Consider the following 22,703-nt stretch of genomic DNA (forward strand, 5'->3'; position numbering starts at 1 on the left):
CATATTAAGTATCACAATATTATCCCATATCTATTAAAAAGATATTTTCAAATTTTAAAACTTAAAGATAATAGTATTTCCACCTCCTAAATATGAAAATTTACATATAGCAATACTAAAAGATGAGGCAGAAGGGACTGAAAATGATTGAAATTACCTGTGCAACTTCTCCACATGCTAAAAAATGTTTAAAAACAAAACCACAACAGCCTTTAGGGCACACAGTAAATCATGTATCTCACTGTAGAATACAAGCTTAAACCAAAGCTAAAGGATGTGATTTACTGCCAGCATTTCCAGGTCCCCCCACATCCTTCACTACACTGTGTGATTGTAGGATTTCATCTGGTAACTGTTCTAAATTCTCACCTGAACTTTCTTTTTTCTCCCTAGAATGATATTATCTTTCAAATTACTCTCTAGAAGAATTCATCACTCTGACAATGTATCATTAATCAAAGTAAAGAGAGTTGATATTTTATAGCATTTTGGAATGGATGGCACCTTGTAGAAGTTAAGGTCCAAGAGTAAAAGTTTAGTTAGAAAAATGATATACTTTATGATAGTGTCATTGCTTCAACACTCTAGCTCCCATCATCATCACATACCCAGCAATAAATATTAATGATCATGTTGACACAACTATGCCTCCTCGTGGGATCCTGAAGTTCCAGCTCAAAGAAGTCCCCACATAATTTAGACCTCTGTTACTTCCTAAGTGTGAGAAAGAAAATGCTGCAATGTCTCTTTACATGGTGCTAACAATTTTCATTGATTTTCCAATTATAAAATTTTAGAAGAGATTTATTGCAACCACAGCCTTGCATTAGAAACTAAAACCTAATTTCTGCAGGAGAGTTTCGTTATTTCATTTGTATCTGCTAAGCAAAAAGATAAAGAGAGGTAGAGATACATATACACACAGGGGGAAAAAATTGTTACTGCAGAAGAAACATTATGAATTCATTGGTTGCAGTAATTGTTGGGGTTGAATAAGGGTGGACTCGGATAGCTTTAAACCATAAAATCGTTTCAAGAAGATCAAAGGCGCTAATAGAGTTTTTAAATTTCATACATCCATATATCCATTTCTACTTATGTATTTATTTTGGCCTGGCTTTTGAGAAAAATACGCCTCCTTGCATATTGGGACTATTTTCCCAAGTACAGTTCATTCTGTTTTCTTTGCTGTGAATTACCTCATAAGCTATTGGTAAATAGAAGTATGATATCAGTAAAACTGTGGAGTTTTATTGATTCTTAAGTTTTTTTCTCTCCAGCACATTCCTGTAAGGAGCCATTAAGGGCAAGCTGTCACACAATTAAAGCCAAAACCTTAGCAGTGTATGAAGACCTTAAGGAAGAAAGTTGAAAATGTACAGAAATGCATCCCCTTGGTCCTAGTGCCGACTGTTTAATGGCTTTAACCACCATGCATTCCACTAGATTTAGCTATCTTACAAAAAACACGTGCAAATAAGGAGGCGTGAAAACATGGAACAGACTGAGAATCCTCAGAGGACAAGGGTGGCGGGGGAGGGGGAGGCAGGGGGTGGAAAAAGGTTACCCAAAGAATTTACATACATGTGTGAATTACCCATGGACACAAGCTTTAGGGAGGTGAAGACCTGGGGCAGTATAGGAACCAGGAGAGGGGGGTTATGGGGGGAGAGGGGGAGACGCATGTAATACTCTCAACAATAAAGATTATTTTTAAAGCTATAAAGATAGCTCCACTGATTTTAAACAATGAATTAATAAAGGAAGCAACAGTTTCATTGAGATTTTTCCTTTTGATGAAAATGATCTGTTAGAAGTGAGTTGCTACCAGCACCTAAGTCACAGAGAAGGAAGCCCGGGTCCTCAGGGCACATGTGCTGGCGGTTTTATTTAGCTGGTTACCTGTTTTTGTCAGGGCTCTGTTACAAAGTGCCATAGGATTTGAGTGGCCCTCCCCTGACCCTAACTTTTCCTGAAGCCCTGTCAGTTAGGTGGGTGATTTTCCAGAATGAGAAATTTTTCAGAAATCATACCTTCAGTGTATACATGTTCCTGCCATAATACAATATACACACTTATTTCTATTGTTTTATGGCAAAAACACATGTACACCTAATAAATATACTTTAATGTATAGAAAAGTAAATTTTTTATTTAAAATTATCAAACATTTGCTCGAGATCTATTTATTCAAAGAAATATCTACAATTTATTTTGCTGGCATATTTCTATTTATATATTGTATTGAACACATTGCTTGACAACAGTGTAAGGATCTGATTATTTAAAATCAACAACAACAAATCAGACTTAATCTCTCTGAGTTGAAAACTACATAGAAAAAAAGGAATACTAACTACATCAAGCAGATAAATTCTTCAAATTATCATGGATCTATGACAAAATGCAATAACCCCATTAAATTCCTACTTAGTAAAAGTATTTTTGCAAAGTAAGATTAATGTACTTATAAAATTACATAATTTTAAACATCCAAATTGATTAAATAAGAATTAAAAAATGAGCTTTTTCGCTGGCCAATTTTGCTCAGTGGTTAGAACATCGGCCTGTGGTCCGAGAGACCCTGGTTCGGTTCCCACTAAGGATACATACCTCGGTTACAGTTTGTCCCTGGCCCTGGTTGGGTCGTGCAGGTGGCAACCACTCAATGTGTCACTTTCACGTTGATGTCTCTCTCTCTCTCTGAACAAAAAATGGAAAAGTGTCCTCGAGTAAGGATAAAAAAAAAAAAGCTTTTTCAATTTTTTCTACATTATTAAAATATATCTTCTATTCTTAGAGCATATTGTTATTTTGTGTTTCCATCTTTATAGATAATCTTAGTACACATTTGTTCCTTATGATTTACCATGGAGTCAAATCTGAATTTTCTATGAAAGTTAAAGAAAAAGACATCTATAGATTATTAGACTAAAGGTTGCACCTACTGTTAGGATCAAAAGTAAATAAGAAAAAAGTTAAGTTCAGGCCAGCTGGAAAGGTAGAGACAAAAAGGGCAAGAATTTCCACCTGGCAGAAACTAAAAAAGAAAAACAGCATGTCAGTAAAAACCCTCATAAAAAGAAATGAAAAACAGAACAAACTTAATATTCACAGGACGAAAGAAAATTGCAGCAGGTGTCAACTGAAGCTTCTAGACCTCTCAGACCATGCGGCATTTTGGGAAGCAGAGCACCTTCTCCCCAATGAAAGAACAAGAAAATATAAAGAGCCTGCACCCCAGAACCCTTTGGAGCTCCATATCCACCCTAGACCAGCTACTTCCAGGCTTTGTTTGAGAAATACATTTGTGTCACTGCTACTGAGCACTAAGGTCACATGTACTGAACTTAAATCAAATTAATACATTGAGCTATTCTGAAGCCATATATATATATATATATGAAATAAAATTGCAACAGGGGAACTCACAACAAAACTATATTTTAAGTTCAGATCTACTCATCATAGTTCTAAAAGCAGATATGGAATGTGCGTGAGTAGTACAAAAATATCAATGGTATAAAACTACTTATTGCAAGCCAGACAGGAATCAAATCCTGGAAGTGTGAAACTCATGGGGCTGAAGTTTATTTCTTTTTTTTTTTTTTTTTTTTTTTTATCCTCACCCGAGGATATTTTTCCATTTTTTGTACAGATAGAGTGGGAGGGAGATAGAGAAAGGGAGAGAGAGAGAGAAACATCGACGTGAAGGGACACATCGAGTGGTTGCCACCCACACGACCATCCAGGACCGGGGACAAACTGCAACCGAAGTACGTGCCCTTAGCGGGAACCGGACCGCAGGCCGACACTCTAACCGCTGAGCCAAACTGGCCAGGGCTGAAGTTTATTTCTTATACCAGTATCATTTGACAATAATTTTCAGTACAACTTGAAGGACCCTCAGATGTACCTTTCTTATAAAGGTCTATCGGAAACCACGGGCTTCATTAATCAAAGATTTATGTACTGATATTCCTCCTTGACACATAAAGAGATAAAACAAACAAACAAGGACCTGGGCACATGTCCCTGACATGAATGCAGTTTACTTACTATTCTACAGCTACTAAACATCAAGTAAAACTAATCTGGACTCAATATTTAGTGCTATCATAAAGTAACATGTAGAAATAATTAAATAAAGCTAAGCAGTTAAAATATTTTAAAATAAGGCAATATAACATATAAACATAATAGCTCAAAAGGCAACATTTGTCAAAAATGTTTCAATCTCTTGGTATCAAGAAAAATAATAAAATGTGATCTCAGTATAAATAATTGTGCCTTTCGGTTTTTATTACATTAAAAAATTCTATTTAGAGAGCAATCTTAAAAGTGAGTCAGAATAGCAACAAGAAAATAACGCAGGAAATTCACACCTGCAATCTGCTTGCTATGTGCACTTTTGATGACATATAACTATGCACAATTTTGATTATCTTAGCTAGTACTCACTATTATTTTTAACTAATATTACATGTTAGCTACTTTTAGCAATTACTCATATTTGAGCTGCATGAGTAATTATTTGAGCTGCATACAAATTATTTTACATGCAATGCTTCGAATGACAGATTTTTAGGCAGAGCAGAATAAACTCAGTGACAATAATTGGTCATATTTAGTTTTTATATATAATAATGCTGTTACATCACAATTGGTTGATTTTTATCCTATAAAATCCAATGAACATAAAATATAGTAAATAAAACAATTGTGAAATTTGTCAGACTACAAGATAAATCTGTAAGATAACATAAGTAGCACCTGCAGAGTATAAAGGCTCCTCCTCTCTCCAGCATCAATGTGACTGATTAAAGGTTCAGACGTGGTTAGACCAATGATCTGAACAGTCCCCTCCAAAACCGAGATTCTGTTATTCTCCATTTGGATAAGGAGAAAGTCTGTATTTTTAAATATACTCTAATAAACAGAGCCCTAATACTTTACTTCACTGTTTTTCAACAAAAGCTTTCATATATATATATATATATACATATATATATATATATATCCATAGTATTTTGGAAAATAACTCTAAAACCAAAAGTAATCATTTCATTAATATTTGAAACTCATTATCATTAATATTACTTTGTTTTCTAGTTTCTAAATGTAGATGGTGTAGGTAGTGTACTGAATTTCCACTAACAATGTATCCTGACTAATAAAACCAAATATGGAGCACCTGCTATGAGCAGAATATTTTTATATTTGTTGTTATTTAATCCGACCCACAGAACCACCCTGTGAGTTTCTGAGCTTGCATACCTGAATTTTATCTCAACATAAACGGCACAGAAAGCCCCTCGTTTCCCTTGGACGTGGATCGGGGCCCTCTGCACTGACCTTGCCCCACATCAATCCTCTCCTCTCTCCTGCCACTCGCTAGGTCCCTAAACCACCACGTCCTTCACGGATAGTAACAGAAACGCTCCTCCCCCTTCCCCTACCCCTTTCAAATGTCATCTCCCTTCCCCTTGCGGTTCTTAGTACTCAAATCCAAAAGTTCATCCCCACATGTGGAGTTTCACTGACGTGCAGGCTGATAAACAGTCCCATACCCAGGTCTTTTCAAAAAGTCTTGGCAACACTGCTCCGAAGAAAATACACACGTGGCCAATTAGCACATGAAAAGATGCTTGACATCATTAGTCTTTAGAGAAATGCAAATTAAAACTACCACGAGATACTACTTTGTGCCTACTAGGATGCTAGAATCGGAAAGACAGGTAAGGAGCGCTAGCTAGGACACAGAGAAGTCAGCTCTCAGCCGCTGGTGAAAACAGACCGGCCACTTAGAAAAACATCAGGCAGTTCCTCAAACAATTAAAGATAAAGTTACCATATGACCCACTACTAGAGATACGGCTAAGAGAAAAAAAGACATATATCCACACAAAACCCGCTAAAGATTGTTTATAGCAACATCGTTCACAGTAGCCAAAAGGCGGAAACCTAAGCATCCATCAAATAATGAATGGACAGACAAAATGTGCTATAACCGACCATACAACGGAATGTTATTTGGTCATAAAAATAAAGTACTGATACATGCCACTACATGGATGAAACCTAAAAATATTACACTAAGTAAAAAAAAAAAAAAAAAAAAAAAGCCAGACATAAAAAGACCAAAACAAAATAGAGCACTTACAATATATATAAACAACTGAGTCCTGGCATGTTTTACCTACTCGTCAGTGGGAATAATGCTTCGTTCTTATGCCACAAGTCTGATTCCATTTACATTAAATGTCTAGAATAGGCTAACCTACAAAGGCAGAAAACAGATTAGTGGTTGCCAGGGAATCGGAGAAAAGAAATAGAGGAGATGGAAGTAGCAAAAGGGTTTCTTTTTGAGATGATAAAAATGTTCTACAATTAATTGTGCTGCGAGTTGCACATATCTATGAAACTACTAAAATCCTTTGACTTGCACAATTTAAATGAATCAATTGCATGGTATATAAGTCATATCTCAAGAAAGCTGTTTCTTAAATATTCTTGCCAGTGATGCCTATACACGAGTTCTTCATCTACCTTCGGGGTATCCCAGCATTCTGTTTTTGAAATTCTGGTTAGTTAAACAAAGACTTAACTGCAATGGCCACCAAAGAGTCTGCCTGGGTAACTGAACTTCCAGACCCTCGGGGCTGTCACCAAACCAGTGTTCTCATCAGTAGACTCGGAAGGACAACAACAGGGCAATGAACACAGACTTGTGGCATAAGAACGAAGCATTATTCCCACTGACGAGTAGGTAAAACATGCCAGGACTCAGTTGTTTATATATATTGTAAGTGCTCTATTTTGTTTTCTTTCTTTTTTTTTTTTTTTAATCCTCACCGGAGGATATTTTTCCATTTTTTGTACAGATAGAGTGGGAGGGAGAGAGAGGAAGGGAGAGAGAGTGAGAAACATCGACGTGAAGGGACACATCGAGTGGCTGCCACCCGCACAACCAACCAGGGCCGGGGACAAACTGCAACCGAAGTACGTGCCCTTAGCGGGAACCGAACCCGGGCCTCTCCGGACCGCAGGCCGACGCTCTAACCGCTGAGCCAAACTGGCCAGGGCGCTATTTTGTTTTCTTAAATATAATATTAACTAATATTTATAAGTAACAAATTTATGAATTTTTAGGATATATACATCACCTGGATGCTAAAATCTTATGAATTATAATAATTCTTTTTTAAGGGAACTTTGAACCCCGCCTCCGCCATCCTTATATTTCTGTCTTATTGGTGAAGCTCTGGGAAAGTGAGCCTTCTGCCCCTCTAGGTTCTCTAAACAGCTGCCTGCCCAGAGAGGAATGCATTTACACTTTGTTTTGCAAATAATTAATTATTTAACAGAGTTTAGAACAGGCAAAAATATACTGTGTGTGTGTGTGTGTGTGTGTGTGTGTGTGTGTGTGTGGACAGAGAGGGAGAGAAGAGAATCAGACCTGGATACATCTCGAGTATCCAATCCTGGAGTTGGGGGAGGAGCCAGTCTCACTGTATCTCCCACACCAGCCAGCAGGTACCTGCGTTCACTGAGTGACAGCACAGCAAAAGTGCTGAATAAATCACTGAGTGGAAAATTCCTACTATAAACTCACAGCAGGGCAATTAGAGTCTTCCCCCTTGAAGTGGAGTGGCTTTAGTTAAAGTCTATACTCTTTCTGTGTTAACAATTATACTCACTTTTATATACATCAACGTTTATCTCATGATGGTTCAATTGTACCATCCTGAGGGACAGTGACAGCTGGCAGTTGTCGTTTTGCTTTCCTCGTTCCCTCCATCATTTCTGCCAGGAGGCTCTAAACACTAAGTAGCCACTTGAAAGTAACCAACTTTGGTAAATATTGATACGAGTAAGGTTTTGTGGTTATCATGGCTTGAGTCTTTAGAGCTACTAATATGTATATTAAAGTAACATGTAAAAATTGAAATCTACCAGTGAGCTTTCTAAACACAGATCTAATTATATTTAGATTCCTTTGCCTCTAAGATAATAAAAATCCTTAACCCATTACACAAGGTCCTTGGTTCTCATTATTATCTCCAGTTCAATTGCAGGATCCCAGTGATATTCATTATCCCAGTGAAGGTCATTATCTACCATAGATACTGCTTCCTGAGGTACTCAATGAATATTTGTTGAATAAATTACTGTCAAAGGAATGAAATCTATGAAAATCAAAGCATCATTAAATATAAATGGTATCATGTTATATCTATATATATCTATATATATTTTTGTTGCTTAATTTTTTTTAAATTTATATTTATATTTAACCCTATTTGTTGCTTAAGTATTAGTATTTTAAGACCATCTGATATGGTTTGAGTTTAGGCATTTCAAAAAACAATGATTACATGAAAATAAATAAAAGGTTCCAATATGTAGGAGGAAAAGTAGAAACCTGAGAGATAAGCTCATTTAAATAATAATGGGTGAGGACAAATAAAAGAATAATTTTTAAAACTAAACATAAAAAAGCAAACATGAGATTTCTATTTATAAAGTAGGTAGAAATAATACTTAAGTCATGCATTCACTTAAAACAATAGATTAAAAATATTGTCTAATTTTTAAATGTCAAGTTCACACATAGAATGCAAATCTAAAAGTTCTAATCAAGCTAAGTGTTTCAGGAACTATGTTAAAATACAGTTTAAATAGCAAAATAGAATCCAGATTAGTATTCAGTAAAATAATTTTAAGATATATGTAAAGACTGTACATAATAAAACTTTAGAAATTAATGTAAATCACCTTAAATTCTAGATAATTAAGCATGTTTTAAATGTCTTTGTGTTGAAACATTCTATAAATACACTACCAGTAAGGCATTTTAAAGTCATACCTGCAAAAGTGTTGTTCTATGGAGCTTCAGTGCCCCCTTCTGGTGAATTTTAGCAAAGCATCCTGAACAGTAATCTTCTCCACATTCAAGACATACCTTAAAAGATATATATATATATATATTTTAATCTTATAATGACTTTGAGAAAACGTTTGCTTAAAGATGTTATTGCTAGTATCTACGTTTTTTGTTATATACCTTGATGTCATCGGAATTGAGAAGTCCAAGGAAACTGGGACAGCCATTTGTCCTAGTTAAGATTTAACTCTGAGAAAAACTAACTGGTAAAGAAATTACTCTCATATCACAATAGCTATAATAGCTAGAATGTAGGTTTATATGTGTGTTAGATGCATGTATGTATGTACAATTTTTGAATAAATCATAAAGCAATCAGCAGCATCAGGTCAAACTTCTTGACCTGGTGAAAACTAAACAGCACTATCTCTGGGTCAAGACTACAGCTTCAGTTCTTTTATTGTTCTGTATGGATTTACAGGGCACAGTTAGGTTCAAATGATATGTGTGATATTTGCCTCCAAAAGTCCTCATACACTTTCTGGAATGGTACTCTTTCACTGATTATTCTCAAAATATGGTTTTAAAAGTATTCTTAGAAATTCCTCAAAGGGGTATATATCAAAAAAAAAAACCTGGATAGAACTTCATCAAAATATCAGCAATGTTTAAGACTGGTGAAATGATTATGGACAAGTATATATTTATCTTCCAAATTCTTTATGGTGTTAAAATGTAATTTTATTAATTTAGGTATATATTGAAAAATATGATGTACTTGTATCTATGATAGTACCAGGAAAGACTGAAAGTTAAAAAAAAATAAATGAAATTTATACTGCAAGTGAAACTACTACCGTGCAGCTGCACAGCCACTTCAACACTCTACAATATGACAAAAAGTAGTGCGAATGGCTAAAATATCTCATTTTCCTGAGTTTGGCCCAGGTAAAGAAGAGGTACTGCAAATAAGAGAGCCTGAGGGCTTGGAGAGACGGTGCCAAGGACTTCACATTCCCTTGGACGCTCTCTCCTTTCCTCCCCACTTAGAGTGTGCACCGCCGTTCTCCCCTTCCTTCCTCTGTCCTCATATCAGGGAACCACAAGCCTGCAGCATTTGAGACAGACTGGAGAGAGGTTGAACGAGCTCTTCTGCCTTGTACTGGTCACTGGTGGACTGAAATGTGCAACAGAGTGTTGCTTCTCAAACTGTAACATGGATGGCCTGGGGTTTTGCCGCAATGCAGAGTCTGGTGCAGAAAGTCTGAAATGCCACCGAGATACTGTCTCTGACAAGCTACCAGGTGATCCATGTAGCTGCTGGTGCACAGACCACACACAGAGGAATAAGGCACTGGAATGTATAAGACAGAAAAGTAGACTAAACTCTTATTAAAACTCTAATAGACATTTTATGTCCATCAGTATTTTTAAATTATAAGTCCCCATATGATGACATAGTTATTTACAATAATGTAAACAGATTCATCAGATACAAAATGATTAGGACAATACTACAGAAAGGCTAAAAGAGTGAGAAATTTCATGTAACCATAATGAAACTAAAAAGGAAAGCTAGACTCAAATAACAATGTTCACAACATTTAGTGAGCATTTACTCACTATTCTAAGGGCTTCACGTTTCATTTCATTTCATGCTCACTACCTTCTAAAGTGATAATGATCATTGGATCTCCATTGTGAAGATGAGGTAACAAAAGAACATAATTATTAAAAATGTGTCAGGCCCTGGCCGGTTTGGCTCAGCGGTTAGAGCGTCGGCCTGAGGTACAGAGAAAAATGTGTCAGGTAGTACAGCTAATAGAGCCAAAATTCAACCCTCATTCTGGCTCAAGCTTTTGCCCTCAACCCACGTTACTAACCATTAAATCAATTATTGACCATTAATTGCAGTACTAATCATTTATTGAAAAAAAAAACTTGATTAAATCTGCAATAAAATAAAATCCCATATTTCAGATGACTACATGTTCTGGTATTTGTTAAAATCCAAATATATATTTTTTCAAATGTGATTAGCTATACAGCACTGGATTTTTTATTTAAGAAGAAAAATAAACACTAGCCCTAGTATGGGAACTAGTCTTATCCTTCCAATCTTGTTTCAAGAGCTACGGTCTCTTAGAGAAATGATGATAAACACATGATCTAAATCCATGATTTTTCATGTGCAAAATCAATTTGAAAAGCTATGATTCCACATGCATATATGGTAATATTCTTTTATTAATGTAGATTTCGAAATGTATTGTGCCTAATTTTTATTTTACTTATCTGCTAATATTTTCATAAATTTCTGATAAATACCCTGCAATGGTTTTACAATATAACACAGCGGACAGAAAATCAGTTTCAAAATATAGTTCTAAAGCAAGTATCTGTTGAAAACAGACGTTTATTGAAAGTAGCCAAACGGACACTGGGCACTGGAAGATCAAAGCTGGAGTAGCAGAGTAAGTTCACACATTTTGTTACACAAGCACATTTGGATTTAAATTAGGTGGAAATGACCGCCAACTGGAAAATCTTTTCCGGCAGTCTGTATAACCAGCAGAAACACAGTAAAAACATAGATAAGCATGCCATTCTACCACAGATGCTTCTTCAGTGATGGAGTGCCCAAGTGCAGTTTCAGCAAACCTGTTTTTAATTTGATCAAGGCTAGTTCAGTCGTACTAAGCCTTTAGAAACCATTTGAGTTTAATGAAATTATCCACATTTGCCAAATTAATATATAATTTTTAACTATCCATTTCCCTTTTGCCATGTAGAAACAGCCTAAAACTACTGTAACTTTTTTTTAATTAAAAATTTAGAAGTTTGGAATTATATTTTTACCATCAATATATAGTGAATGTATCAGGAGTTAAGAAAATGTGTCAACAACAAAAACACACAATTTATTGTCTCCTAACAATATAGCAGGCACAATGCTAAATATTTTCATGTACTTATTAACCTATTATCCTCAACAACTTAGAAGTGTAGACTACTGTTATTCATATTATTTCACTTTACTAATGAGAGAACAGAAATATAGAGGAATTAAGTTATTTGCTAAAGGTCACATAGCTAATAACAGGTAAAGTTGAAATTCAAACCCCCAAAACACAAGTTCTTAACCCCTACCCCAAATCCAGTGGTCCCCAATGACCCCAGCATAAGTAGAAAGGTTGGCTCTAGTTATCTAATCAGTAAGATAGGATAACCTCAGAGTTTATTTAACACTAGGACAGTCTACTTCATTAAAGTTGCCTAGCCTGAATTGTTAAATAACTTATTGTTATTATTGTGCCATGACAAGTATATTACTTTCATTTCCAATCAAAGAACATCCTTTGTTAAGATATTAGTGAAATGTTTCAGTGTGTTTAAGGCCTAAAGCCCAGCGTCCGTACACCACGTTTTCCGGCAAATGGGTGCACATTGTCAGCGCCTGCTTTCCAGGAAAGGCATATGCCATTTATCTTGTCTGGGGCGTCTTTTCCTCGCGTTTCATACTCTATGGAAAACCAGATCCTTCATTTTCAGGTCAAATCTTATCTACCTATGCCGTGTTGTTCAAATTCCACAGCCTCTAAAAAGTGCTCAACATAGAATAGGATTCAATAAAAATATTAACTCATAGCTACTACATAAACCTTTTTCAGATCATGAACAATGAACCTCAACACTTCAATTCAACCAGTAAGTCCCCTTCATATTTACAGCTGCAAAAACATTACTATTTGTTTATATTTTTAAATATTTCTACATAGGTACAATTGGCTAAGATTCTTTGTTGTCCACCATTATGTCCAATAGGATAATAGTATGACGTAATTGTAAGAGCATTATACCAAAAGGCTGAGTTTTACTTTTACATTTAATATTGTTATTAACCCTTTATTAAACTCACAGCATTCTAATTCTTTGAGCCCAGTTCCAACTACTATTAAATAAAGCTAGTAAAATAGCCCTAAATCAGAAGTAATTATAGCTAAATTCTCTGAAACTACAATATAGTCTACAATATCAGTTATAATCATTAAATTCTTTCGGGGGGGGAGGACTACTTCTTAAGTATGTGTAATATATATTAAATTTCAAAAAGTACTGGAGTATCTTTAACCCTAACTGAAAGGAAGATATGTCTAAAGTCTGTACTACAAAAAGTTTTAAAGAAATGACTCATTCAACAAATATTTGTTGAGTATCTACAAAGGTGGTGGGCGCACAGCAGTGAACAGAACAAAATCACCACTCTCATGAAGTTGACATTAAAGGTGGTTGGAAAATAAACAAATAAGCGTGAAAGGGTGTCACTGCTATGTGCATGAATGAAGAAGCTTCACAAAACTAGAGAGTGAAAGTCAGCTGCTGCTATTCAATAAAGGGCCGTCGGGTACGTAACATTTGAGTTGACCTTTATTGATACGAGGGGACAGTGGAGGGAGAAAATTGGTTGGAGATAAACTAAAGTTCAATTTTGAACATGGGAAGTTAGTGATTCCTGTTAACATCCAAGTAGGGTGTTGATTAGGCAGACTGAGTTGAAAGTGCAAGGGAGAGAGATGAGTCAGAGATGGAAATCTGGGAATCATCAAAGTAGAGGTTGTCCTTGAAGCCAAGAGAGCGAAAGAAATTACCTAAACAGTAAGAATAGACAGACTAGAGAAGAGGACTGAGAACTGAGGCCTGTAGCATCCCAATGTTACAGGGTCAAGAATACGGAAAACCAACAAAGAAAATGGAGAAGGGGTAGCTAGCAAAATAAAATGAAACCAAGACAGAATGCTGTTTCAGAGAAAGCCAAGTGAAGAGTCATAGGAAAGGACAGGGATACTGTATCAAATATTACGGACAGATTAAGATAAGACTTGAGAAGTGACCAATGTATTTAAGAATGCGGAAGTCACAGGTGACCTTGAAAGGACCACTTACTGGACAATAGTGGAGACCCAATACTGAATGGACAGGGTTCAAGAGAGAATGGGAGTTTAACAATTCCACTCTGGGTATATACCCCAAATAATTGAAAGTAGGGACTTGATAAATATTTGTACTCCCATGTTGACAGTAGCATTATTCATAGTAGCTAAAAGGTGGAAGCAACCCAATGTCCATCAGTGGATGAGTGGACAAGCAAAATGTGGAAAATATATTCAATGGAATATTATTCAGCCTTAAAAATAAAGAAAATTCTGGTACATGCTACAACATGCATTAATCTTAAAGACATTACGCTAAGTGAAATAAGGACAATGATGGAGGGACAAAATAATAAATATTATATGATTTCATATATAGAGACACCTAGTGTTCAAATTAATGGAGACAGAAAACAGAGTGGAGTTTGCCAGGGGTCGAGGGGAGGGGGAAATAGGAAGTCACTGTTTACTGAGTACAGAATTTCAGTTTGCAAGTTAAAAGAGTTCAGCGGATGGACGGTGGTGATGGTAGCACCGCAACGTGAATGTACTTAATGCCACTGAACTGTGCACTTAAAATGGCTAAGACGAAAACTTTTAAATTATGGTGTATTTTACAATAATTTTTTAAGTTCATGAAATTGACATTAATGAAACTTTAGAGAGCTGTCAGAAAGCATTTGGGGGAGGCACTTTTTTTCAAGGTCACTTCAGAACTTTTAAGGAAAGAAGAATAAATGCATTCAGAGTGAGGGATAAGATTTGCACATAAATGTACACAGCAGCCTTAAACATAATAGGAAAAAGAACAGAAACAACCCAAATGTCATTCAACATGTGAATAAATGAGCAAACCTTCTTTGCCCAACCCTATATGATACCTTATCATTTTATTGACATAAACTTCAAGAATAGGCACTACTGAAGATAAGGTGTGAAAAATCAGGACAGTGGTTGCCTTTGGGGTGGGGATGAACTGGAAAACGCACAAGAAAGCTTTCAGGGGTATTCTAGTAACTTGGGAGTGTAGACCTTTGTCAAAAGGCATCTAGTTGCACATTTAAGATCTGTCAACTTCACAGTAAATTATACCTCAATTTTAAAAAGAGAGAGAATGAGAAAAGCATATGATGACAGCAAGTATGACCAACTCTTCAAGTGTTACCAAAGGAGGAACAGGGGAGATGTGGGGGGTTAAAGGAGAACGTCTCTTGTGGTTTGGGTTCCGGTTGCAGGTGGGGGCACTGAGGCACGTCTGTGTGCGGAGAGGCATGTCCGAGGCCGGGAGGGTCAGTTAAGGCAGTGCCCACAGGAGTGAGGGGACGGATCTGGAGGTGGCTGGCCTTCCGCAGCCGCATGCACTCACCCTCATGACGAGTCACAGCAGGACAGTGCCCGGCTCAGCAGCTCAGGTTGGGGAAAGTGTCCAAGACCATGAGTAAATTATTTTCCAGCATCTTTTCCTAAAGTACGTACCAGCAGAGCAGCCTTCTTCTCACACTGTCCACAGGCCTTCCCTTTTATCTTGGGTTTTTCACTTTCAGAGGAATTTGCCATTTTATAATTATGTGGCTGTCTCACTGGCGCTGGGGGAAAAAAGGCAGGCTAATCGCTTTAAAATAGGTGTTTAGATTTCTGATTGATAAAGTAATGAAAGTATGCATATTTCTAAATTCTCAAATAATATTAGCTACCTACTAACAATGGCATGTAGCCCAGTCTAATCCTCCCAAGGCCACAGGGCCACACATATCCGCCATATCCATTCTGCTTACAATTCACTTACACTGGACAGGTAAAATTATAAAATGTAATAAGTGTTAAAAACTATATTCTTGATAAAATACCGGTAGCATACTGTCCCATCATTGGATCAAACTGAAGCTCACACAGAACATCTTCTATTATAAATGTTCTATATATTTATAGAACTTGTCTACCAAACATCTTAACCATTCACATTAAATGTGTTTTTCCTCTATTAAAATGTCTTATTTCTGTTGGAGTTATTATATATCCAAAACAAATTTTGTTTTTTATATTGTCAAAATATATTAAAATATAAAGGAATTTTTTTAATATTCTCTTAATTTCCTAGAGTAAAATTTCAATTTATAATTTATACTGCCAAATTGTTATCCTAGTTAAAAGATTACATTAATAAACTTTAAGGACCAGAGCTATGAAAATCCTCACTATGAAAAAAAATGCTTTGTTATAGTCACATTCTAAATGGAAATGCTTTGAAAATAAAATAAGGCTCCCCTACTATAAATAAACATAAATAGAATGTATTTTGAATATCAAAGATAAAGAGTCATCATTTGGGGGTTTGGAGTCTTTATACTGCATGGACAATTCTAGCACTTTAATTTTCTATGTCATTCAAATGTAAAAGAAATCACTCTCTCTGTAGCATCTAATAGCAGTGGTAAAATGTTTACCTTGAAGCTGCTCCCTCAGTAATTTTAATTTCAGTTTTCCAGGAGAAACCTGTATTAATGAAATAGATACTATTTGTTAGGTATACATTCTCTTATTCAAAGAAAGTTTAAGTCATTAACAAAAGTATTAGAAAGTTATAAAAATTTTTGTGCATCTTGAGCAAAACAAACATTTTGAAAGAATAATATAAAATTAATAAGAGAGCATCATTAAAGCATAAATAGACCCTTTAATTAAATTAATAAAATTTATAGCAAAGAATATATTGGAAATATAAAGACCAGTCTTTTAAATACGCCATAAAGTATTTATGAGATCAAAATTAGGTTACATTATCTTCAGTTACATAAAAATTGTTATATATCATGAAATGACTTTAGGGAAAGCACTGCTATTCAAATAGTATAGCTTTTCTATCTCTGGTCTTTCTGAAAGACAAAAAGTCTAATATTTGTGTAGACTAGATCTAAACTGAATTTTAGTGAGCTACTCTGTTTATATAAGTGTACGAAACAATATTATCTTATTTGCCCAATTTAGAGAACCACATAGTTAAGCATCAGAGAATTAAAGTATGTTATCTGTGACCCCTGACTTTTCCAAGTTGTAGCCCAAAAAACTGGGTGAATAAGACTCACTCTAGGTATTTCAGATAAATGTTCACTTAAAATCCTGGGATCCTAAGATTTAAAGAGATAGAACCGACTTGCCAATTGCATATAGTTGCCTTCTTCTTATTCAAACCAACATTCAAAGCACGCAGGTGAACATGGAGGAGTGTGCCTATTTACACAGACACTGTCAATTCATGCCTTGTTTTCAATTTGCAATTTGCACTCTCAATTGCCCAATTTGTAACAAGAATATGAGAACAATGGTTGCCTCTATGTCTATGGCTATACCAACTGCGGTTATCTGAAAATTTAGGCCTAACTGTTCTCAGTGAATCTGGTGGTTTTGCTTCAAAGGGGTATTTGTTCACATTCTATAAGTAGCTACTCAGATGCTATGTACCAAATACAGCAAAAAAAAAAAAAAAAAAATGGCATTTAAATAATCAATTCTTAGTGAATCAAACTTTTATTTTTAAACTTACAATATTATATGTTACAGATAATTTCATCTCATTTTTATAACCAAATTATCCAATATTACTGCCTTAATGATACCTCTGAATTGCAACATATTCAATGTGGTTATAGGCTACCAAAGCAAATAATTTGCTAAAGCAAACTGAACCCATTATTAGGGAAATTTTATAGTTTGTTTTAATATTATAAAGAATATCTTTCTGCTTTATGAATGCAGTCATATTTATTTCAAATAACTCAAATTGCATGAAAATATTTCAATGAACAAACTCCTAGCTGCTATTTTTAGGCAAATAGAATTTCCTCCTAAGTCTGATTTTTTAAAATATGTTGTTATTGGTTTTAGAGAGAGAGGAAGAGAAAACTGATGTGATGGAACCCACAATCTGCGCATGTGCCCTGGCTGGGAATCAAACCGGTGACCTGTCAGTGCATGGGGCAGGGCTCGCCAACTGAGCCACACTGGCCTCCTAAGTCTCATTTTTATCTGTTTGGTGGAGTAGTGCTGGACCAGACACACACACACACACACACACACACTCACACACTCACAGACTCATGTATATATCTCCAAATAGCAGGACTTCAGTGTACCAAAGCCTATGCCGAATTAACCCACTCAAGCCTCTACCAGCAGATCCTGAATGAGAGCTCTACCACTCAGACATGTCATCTGGGCCCTCTGAGTCCGACTATGCTGTCATCATCTGCCCCTGGCATTCACCGACGCCTCCAAACTCCCTTCAGTGCCCTAATCTGCCAGGCTGGACCCACACTCCTCCCACGAGCCACCCTTTCAAGCAGCCTTATCATTAATCCGATGACTTCCTTGGCGTTTGCCATTCTCCACTGTTTCTCCTTCCATCCAGGCTCCCCTGTCCTTCCCTGGAGCCCTTATGAAATTGTCACTTAACTATCTTATACCTTAAACCTTTCTAAAAATATCTCTTCCAAAAGTTCATATAAACTGGACGCACCTTTCCTGTGACACAACCTCCTCTACAGAACTTTCCAGAGGACCTAGATCCATTTGTACCCCCTTTCACTTACGAGAAGAAAAGTTTCCTCCGTTTGCTCCTCAGTGCTGTGCCCAGAGTACTGTTCTGCTGTCATCACTCAGTTGCCTCCACTGAAGGTTCTCACCATCCACTTACCGCCTTTATCAATATCCAGGATCCTCACCCACCAGAACATCATCAATCTGCCCAGTATTTCTCTTCATCACATTTCTAAGTGATGACTGTGGAGACTTCAATGTCCAAGTTCACCTGACATCCTAAAGCAGAAAACCCTCCAACATGCCAACTGCTATGAACATCTGAATGTGTCCTCAGCCACTTGACCATTATGACCAAATCTTGAACCAAAGCAGCAATTTGTGTGGCCACACCTTCAAAGCCAGACTCGGAGTTTCTCAGCGCTAACCATGATCACTTTACCTCCTTCTTAAACCACCCATACCTACCTACCATTGTGGTGAAATAATCCTAATTGGATCCCGTATAAATCCATGCTGAACAACTCCAGTGGGCTCTTCTGCTCTTCAGCAATCCATGTATTCATTTGCTGCTAATCCTCAATCAAGATTCCCACAGCAGATACTCCAAACGTTCCCCAGTCCAGAAATCTCAGATTCACCCCATTTTCCTTCCTGAATCTCAACAGATGATCTTACCTTCATATTTACTGAGAATGTTGAGGTCTTCCCGGTAAGAGTTTTCTACAGTGTCCTCTGCCTCACTCCCTGTCAAACTAAACCTCTCAAACTTAACTTCCGCTGCCACCTGTTTTCTCTTCCATCTTTCTGCTCTCAGAAGAAATGTGTCCTCCTTGCCTCGGTTAAGGTCTTCAAAGATGACGTGCCCAGAAACTGGCACCTCTTTCAATTGCATCTTTAATCTTTGTGCCACTTTTGTGAATGCGTCTCTCAACTACAAACTGACTCATCTTCTCCCTGATTCTCAAAAACAATATAATAAAGTCTTTCCTTGATCCCACTGAAGAGTTGAGAGGGTAGCCTGTTCCTATGTTCATTGCAACATTAGTCTTTTCACATTGCCGCCGCCTTTCTGTTTCAACCACTTGAAAATATTTTTACACCTAATAATGACCAAATCATCAAACCCAGTTCAGTGTTTCTAGAAATTCTCATTCTCCATAAATAGACATTATAATGTGATGTTCAGTTAATGTTACAATTGTTTTCACACCTATTATCTTGCACCTTGCTAACAACTCTGTGAAGTAATTAGCAAGTATCCTTAGAAACTTGGTGATACAAACTCAGGAAGGTCAAATGACTTGCCTAAAATCCCAGAGCTAATGAAATGAGTGACGAATTTAATCTAAACAGGGTTTCTTGATGTCGGCCAAGATAATTCATTGCTACGAGAGCTGTCCAATGCACGATAGGGTGTATGCTGCATCTCTGGCCTGTAGCTATTACATACCATCAGCAAAACAAACTCTCTCAGTGGAGATAACTAAGAATGTCTCCAAACATTGCCCAATGTCTCCTGATGGGGGAGGAGGAATGCCCCTTGTGGAGCAACACTGGTCTAAAACTTTTCCACTACACAGTGTACCAGACAATGTTGACTTCTCCATATTTTCTGAAAACACCCTTGGTCACATTTCTCTTCTATGAAATCACATTACTTTGATTCTAGTCCCACCATTCTTTCTCTTCTCAGGCTCCCTTTACTGCAAAGCTGGCGAATTATCTTAGAACCAGCCTGAAATCCCGCATTTCAAAACTTGGCCCTGATGCTTGACCTTGAGCAAGTTACTTATTTGATGTTAAATTACTTCATCTGTGGCACTAGAAAAATAACAACTGCCTTTTAAGAGTGATATAGGCACTTAACAAGATAAAACAGAACAAGCAGATGAACTGTTGACTGGTTTTCCTCCAGATACCTGGAGCTTTACTATTCACACCTGCCCTTCCTGAGCTTTGTCCTTGACCTTTCTTCCCCTTTTTATAAATTCTTAGGAACCACTTTTACTCTCTCGTCTTCAACGAACACATGAGAATTCAAATAAAGACTATAGATCTTTGAAATTTGTTAAAAGGGTAGAACTTAAATGTTCTGACTACAAAAAGGGAGAGAGGGATAAACGTGAGGTGATAGATGTATGAATTAATTCGGTGGGGGGTAATTTTATAATATATGTATATTGAATCAATTGTACACTTTAAATATCTTACTATTTTATTTGTTACTTATACCTCAATAAAGCTGGGGGGAAGGAAGGGAGGGAGGGAAGAAGGTCTAAAGCAATATCCCAGAACGTTTTTTCTAACTTTCTTCTTTATTCTGTCTCCTAGCCAATCCAGGCTGCAATGTCAATCATATATTTGACTTCCTCCTTTTCTTTCTCATCGCTTTTTTGGGTCCATATTTCCCTTTATATTTCTTTTGCTACATTTTAAGTTAGACTGTTCTCATCTGAATCTCTAGATTTTTTAAACAGTCTCTCTGTTTCTATACCAGTGACCTCCAAAGTAGCATGTCCGCATGCTGAGGGAGCTCAGGAAAAGGTCAGAGAACAGAAAAGAATCATCTATTTATGTTTATATTATCATTGATTAATCTCCATATTTGGCTTTAAAATTCACATAGTAGTAAACAATTATATATATATTCTATTTATAAATAAATAGTTCATGGGTACCAAGCTATGCTCAAAATATATTCTTTATTAATGTGATGCATGAGCAAAACAATTTGTATATCATTTGCTCTGTATTTATAAACTCCAAATGCACTGGATATTTGAACAAAATCGATCATCATAAATCATCACCTTAATCTTGCTATCGTCCTGGTCCAAAGCTGTCAGGGAATTCCTTCACCTATTTTTAAAAAATCAAGACTCCTGAGTTGCTCTGGAAGGCTTCCCTCCTGTCCGGGCTCACTTCTACCTCCACCATCTGTATCACCCGCCCTCCTTGCTCTCACCCTTCCACTCAGTCATGAAGATTGTGGGGACCAGCATTGGGATTCATTTGTCACTGTTTTCTTACAAACACATCTAGAAGACTTTCAAATATTTGCAAAACTAAACTATTATTTCTCCAGTACAGATGGTTCAAACACTAAAGAGTTATGGCAAAAAATACATAGTGATATTTTCTATAAATATTTTCATATGTGCCTCATCTGTCACATAGATGAAGATCTCCTGGAGAATAAAGAAAATTTACTATATGACAAAGAAAGCATTTAATAAACACTAAAAAATAAGTCAATAATCACAGAGTCAGTATTTTTAATATATTATATTTACAATAGCATCTGGAACATGGAACACTATATCTCGGAATGATGATAAAAAATGGGAAGTGAATTTCAATCCAAAAATTAAAGAAACATATTTAAGTAAGAAAATGACACTAAACAATAAAATGTTTTTTCAAAGACAAAAAGTTTAGAAGCACTGAGTAAAATCTTTGTAGATGCCAACTGCCCAATGAAAGTTTGATGATAGGTATATAAAAAAGAAAAAGCTATATAAGTTAAAACTTACAAAGTCACGGACCTTGTACTAAAGAATTCAGAAGCAAAACAGTTTTCTTTACAGAAACACAGTCATCTGGCTTTAATCATACACATAATGTAATGTTTTATTTTACAACACATAGTAAAGATAAAGCAATTATATAGCTGGGAAATCTATAAGTAGTTTTCCTTTGGGTATCTTCACATATGGAATCAACAGGATGTGAATAATAATTATTATTCAAACAAAACATCAACATATTAAACAAATGTGATATAACGAAAAGGCAGACAAAAAAATTTGTTCTTTGTTACATCAAATAATAGCTTTCAGCTTAATACAGATCTGCACAGTTCTATTTCATATACTTGAAACCAGAACTGAACTGATGGGAAAAAAAAGTTATTTAAGAAATTTCAACTCAAAGTGAATTTCTAAAAACCAACTTGCCGATGGAAAAAAGAACGATACTTGAATATGAAAGCTCTATATAACCTATGAAAATTAATCAAAATACAGTAACATGTAGTTGTTAAAACAGTAAGTTCTTAAGTATGGGAGGGAATGCAAGACCTAAAAAAAAATAATGTATATATTATTGCTTGGCAAATTTCCTGAAAATCAAACAGTATTTTCTTACCTTAATAACATTTCCTTTATTTTGTGACATTACGTGTGACTGATAACCCAATTTTCCCACTTTTCCAGATTTCCAGTGATAGCCGCTTGACCTTCAATATATATAACAAAAGATAAACTGTAATAACTAAATACATTTCTCCTTTTAATGAAAATAAATATATTTTTCCTATTTCAGGAAATTGAAATTCAGTTGTTAGCATG

The 22,703-nt window shown here is 36.0% G+C and overlaps 1 protein-coding gene across 2 annotated transcripts in view; it reads right to left on the reverse strand.

Moving 5' to 3' along the window:
- The window catches only part of ZBBX (zinc finger B-box domain containing), a 108,438-nt gene that overhangs the window by 76,166 nt on the left and 9,569 nt on the right, over positions 1-22,703 (reverse strand). For both annotated transcript variants that reach the window (XM_036243551.1, XM_036243550.1), the window contains exons 3-6: positions 22,501-22,591; positions 16,263-16,311; positions 15,295-15,404; positions 8,870-8,965 (exon numbers count right to left, since the gene is read on the reverse strand). In XM_036243551.1, coding sequence (XP_036099444.1) covers positions 8,870-8,965; positions 15,295-15,404; positions 16,263-16,311; positions 22,501-22,591 — 346 coding nt within the window. The remainder of the gene's footprint in view (positions 1-8,869; positions 8,966-15,294; positions 15,405-16,262; positions 16,312-22,500; positions 22,592-22,703) is intronic.

The sequence above is a fragment of the Molossus molossus genome, unplaced genomic scaffold (genome assembly GCF_014108415.1).
Source record: "Molossus molossus isolate mMolMol1 unplaced genomic scaffold, mMolMol1.p scaffold_m16_p_5, whole genome shotgun sequence".
NCBI lineage: Eukaryota > Metazoa > Chordata > Mammalia > Chiroptera > Molossidae > Molossus > Molossus molossus.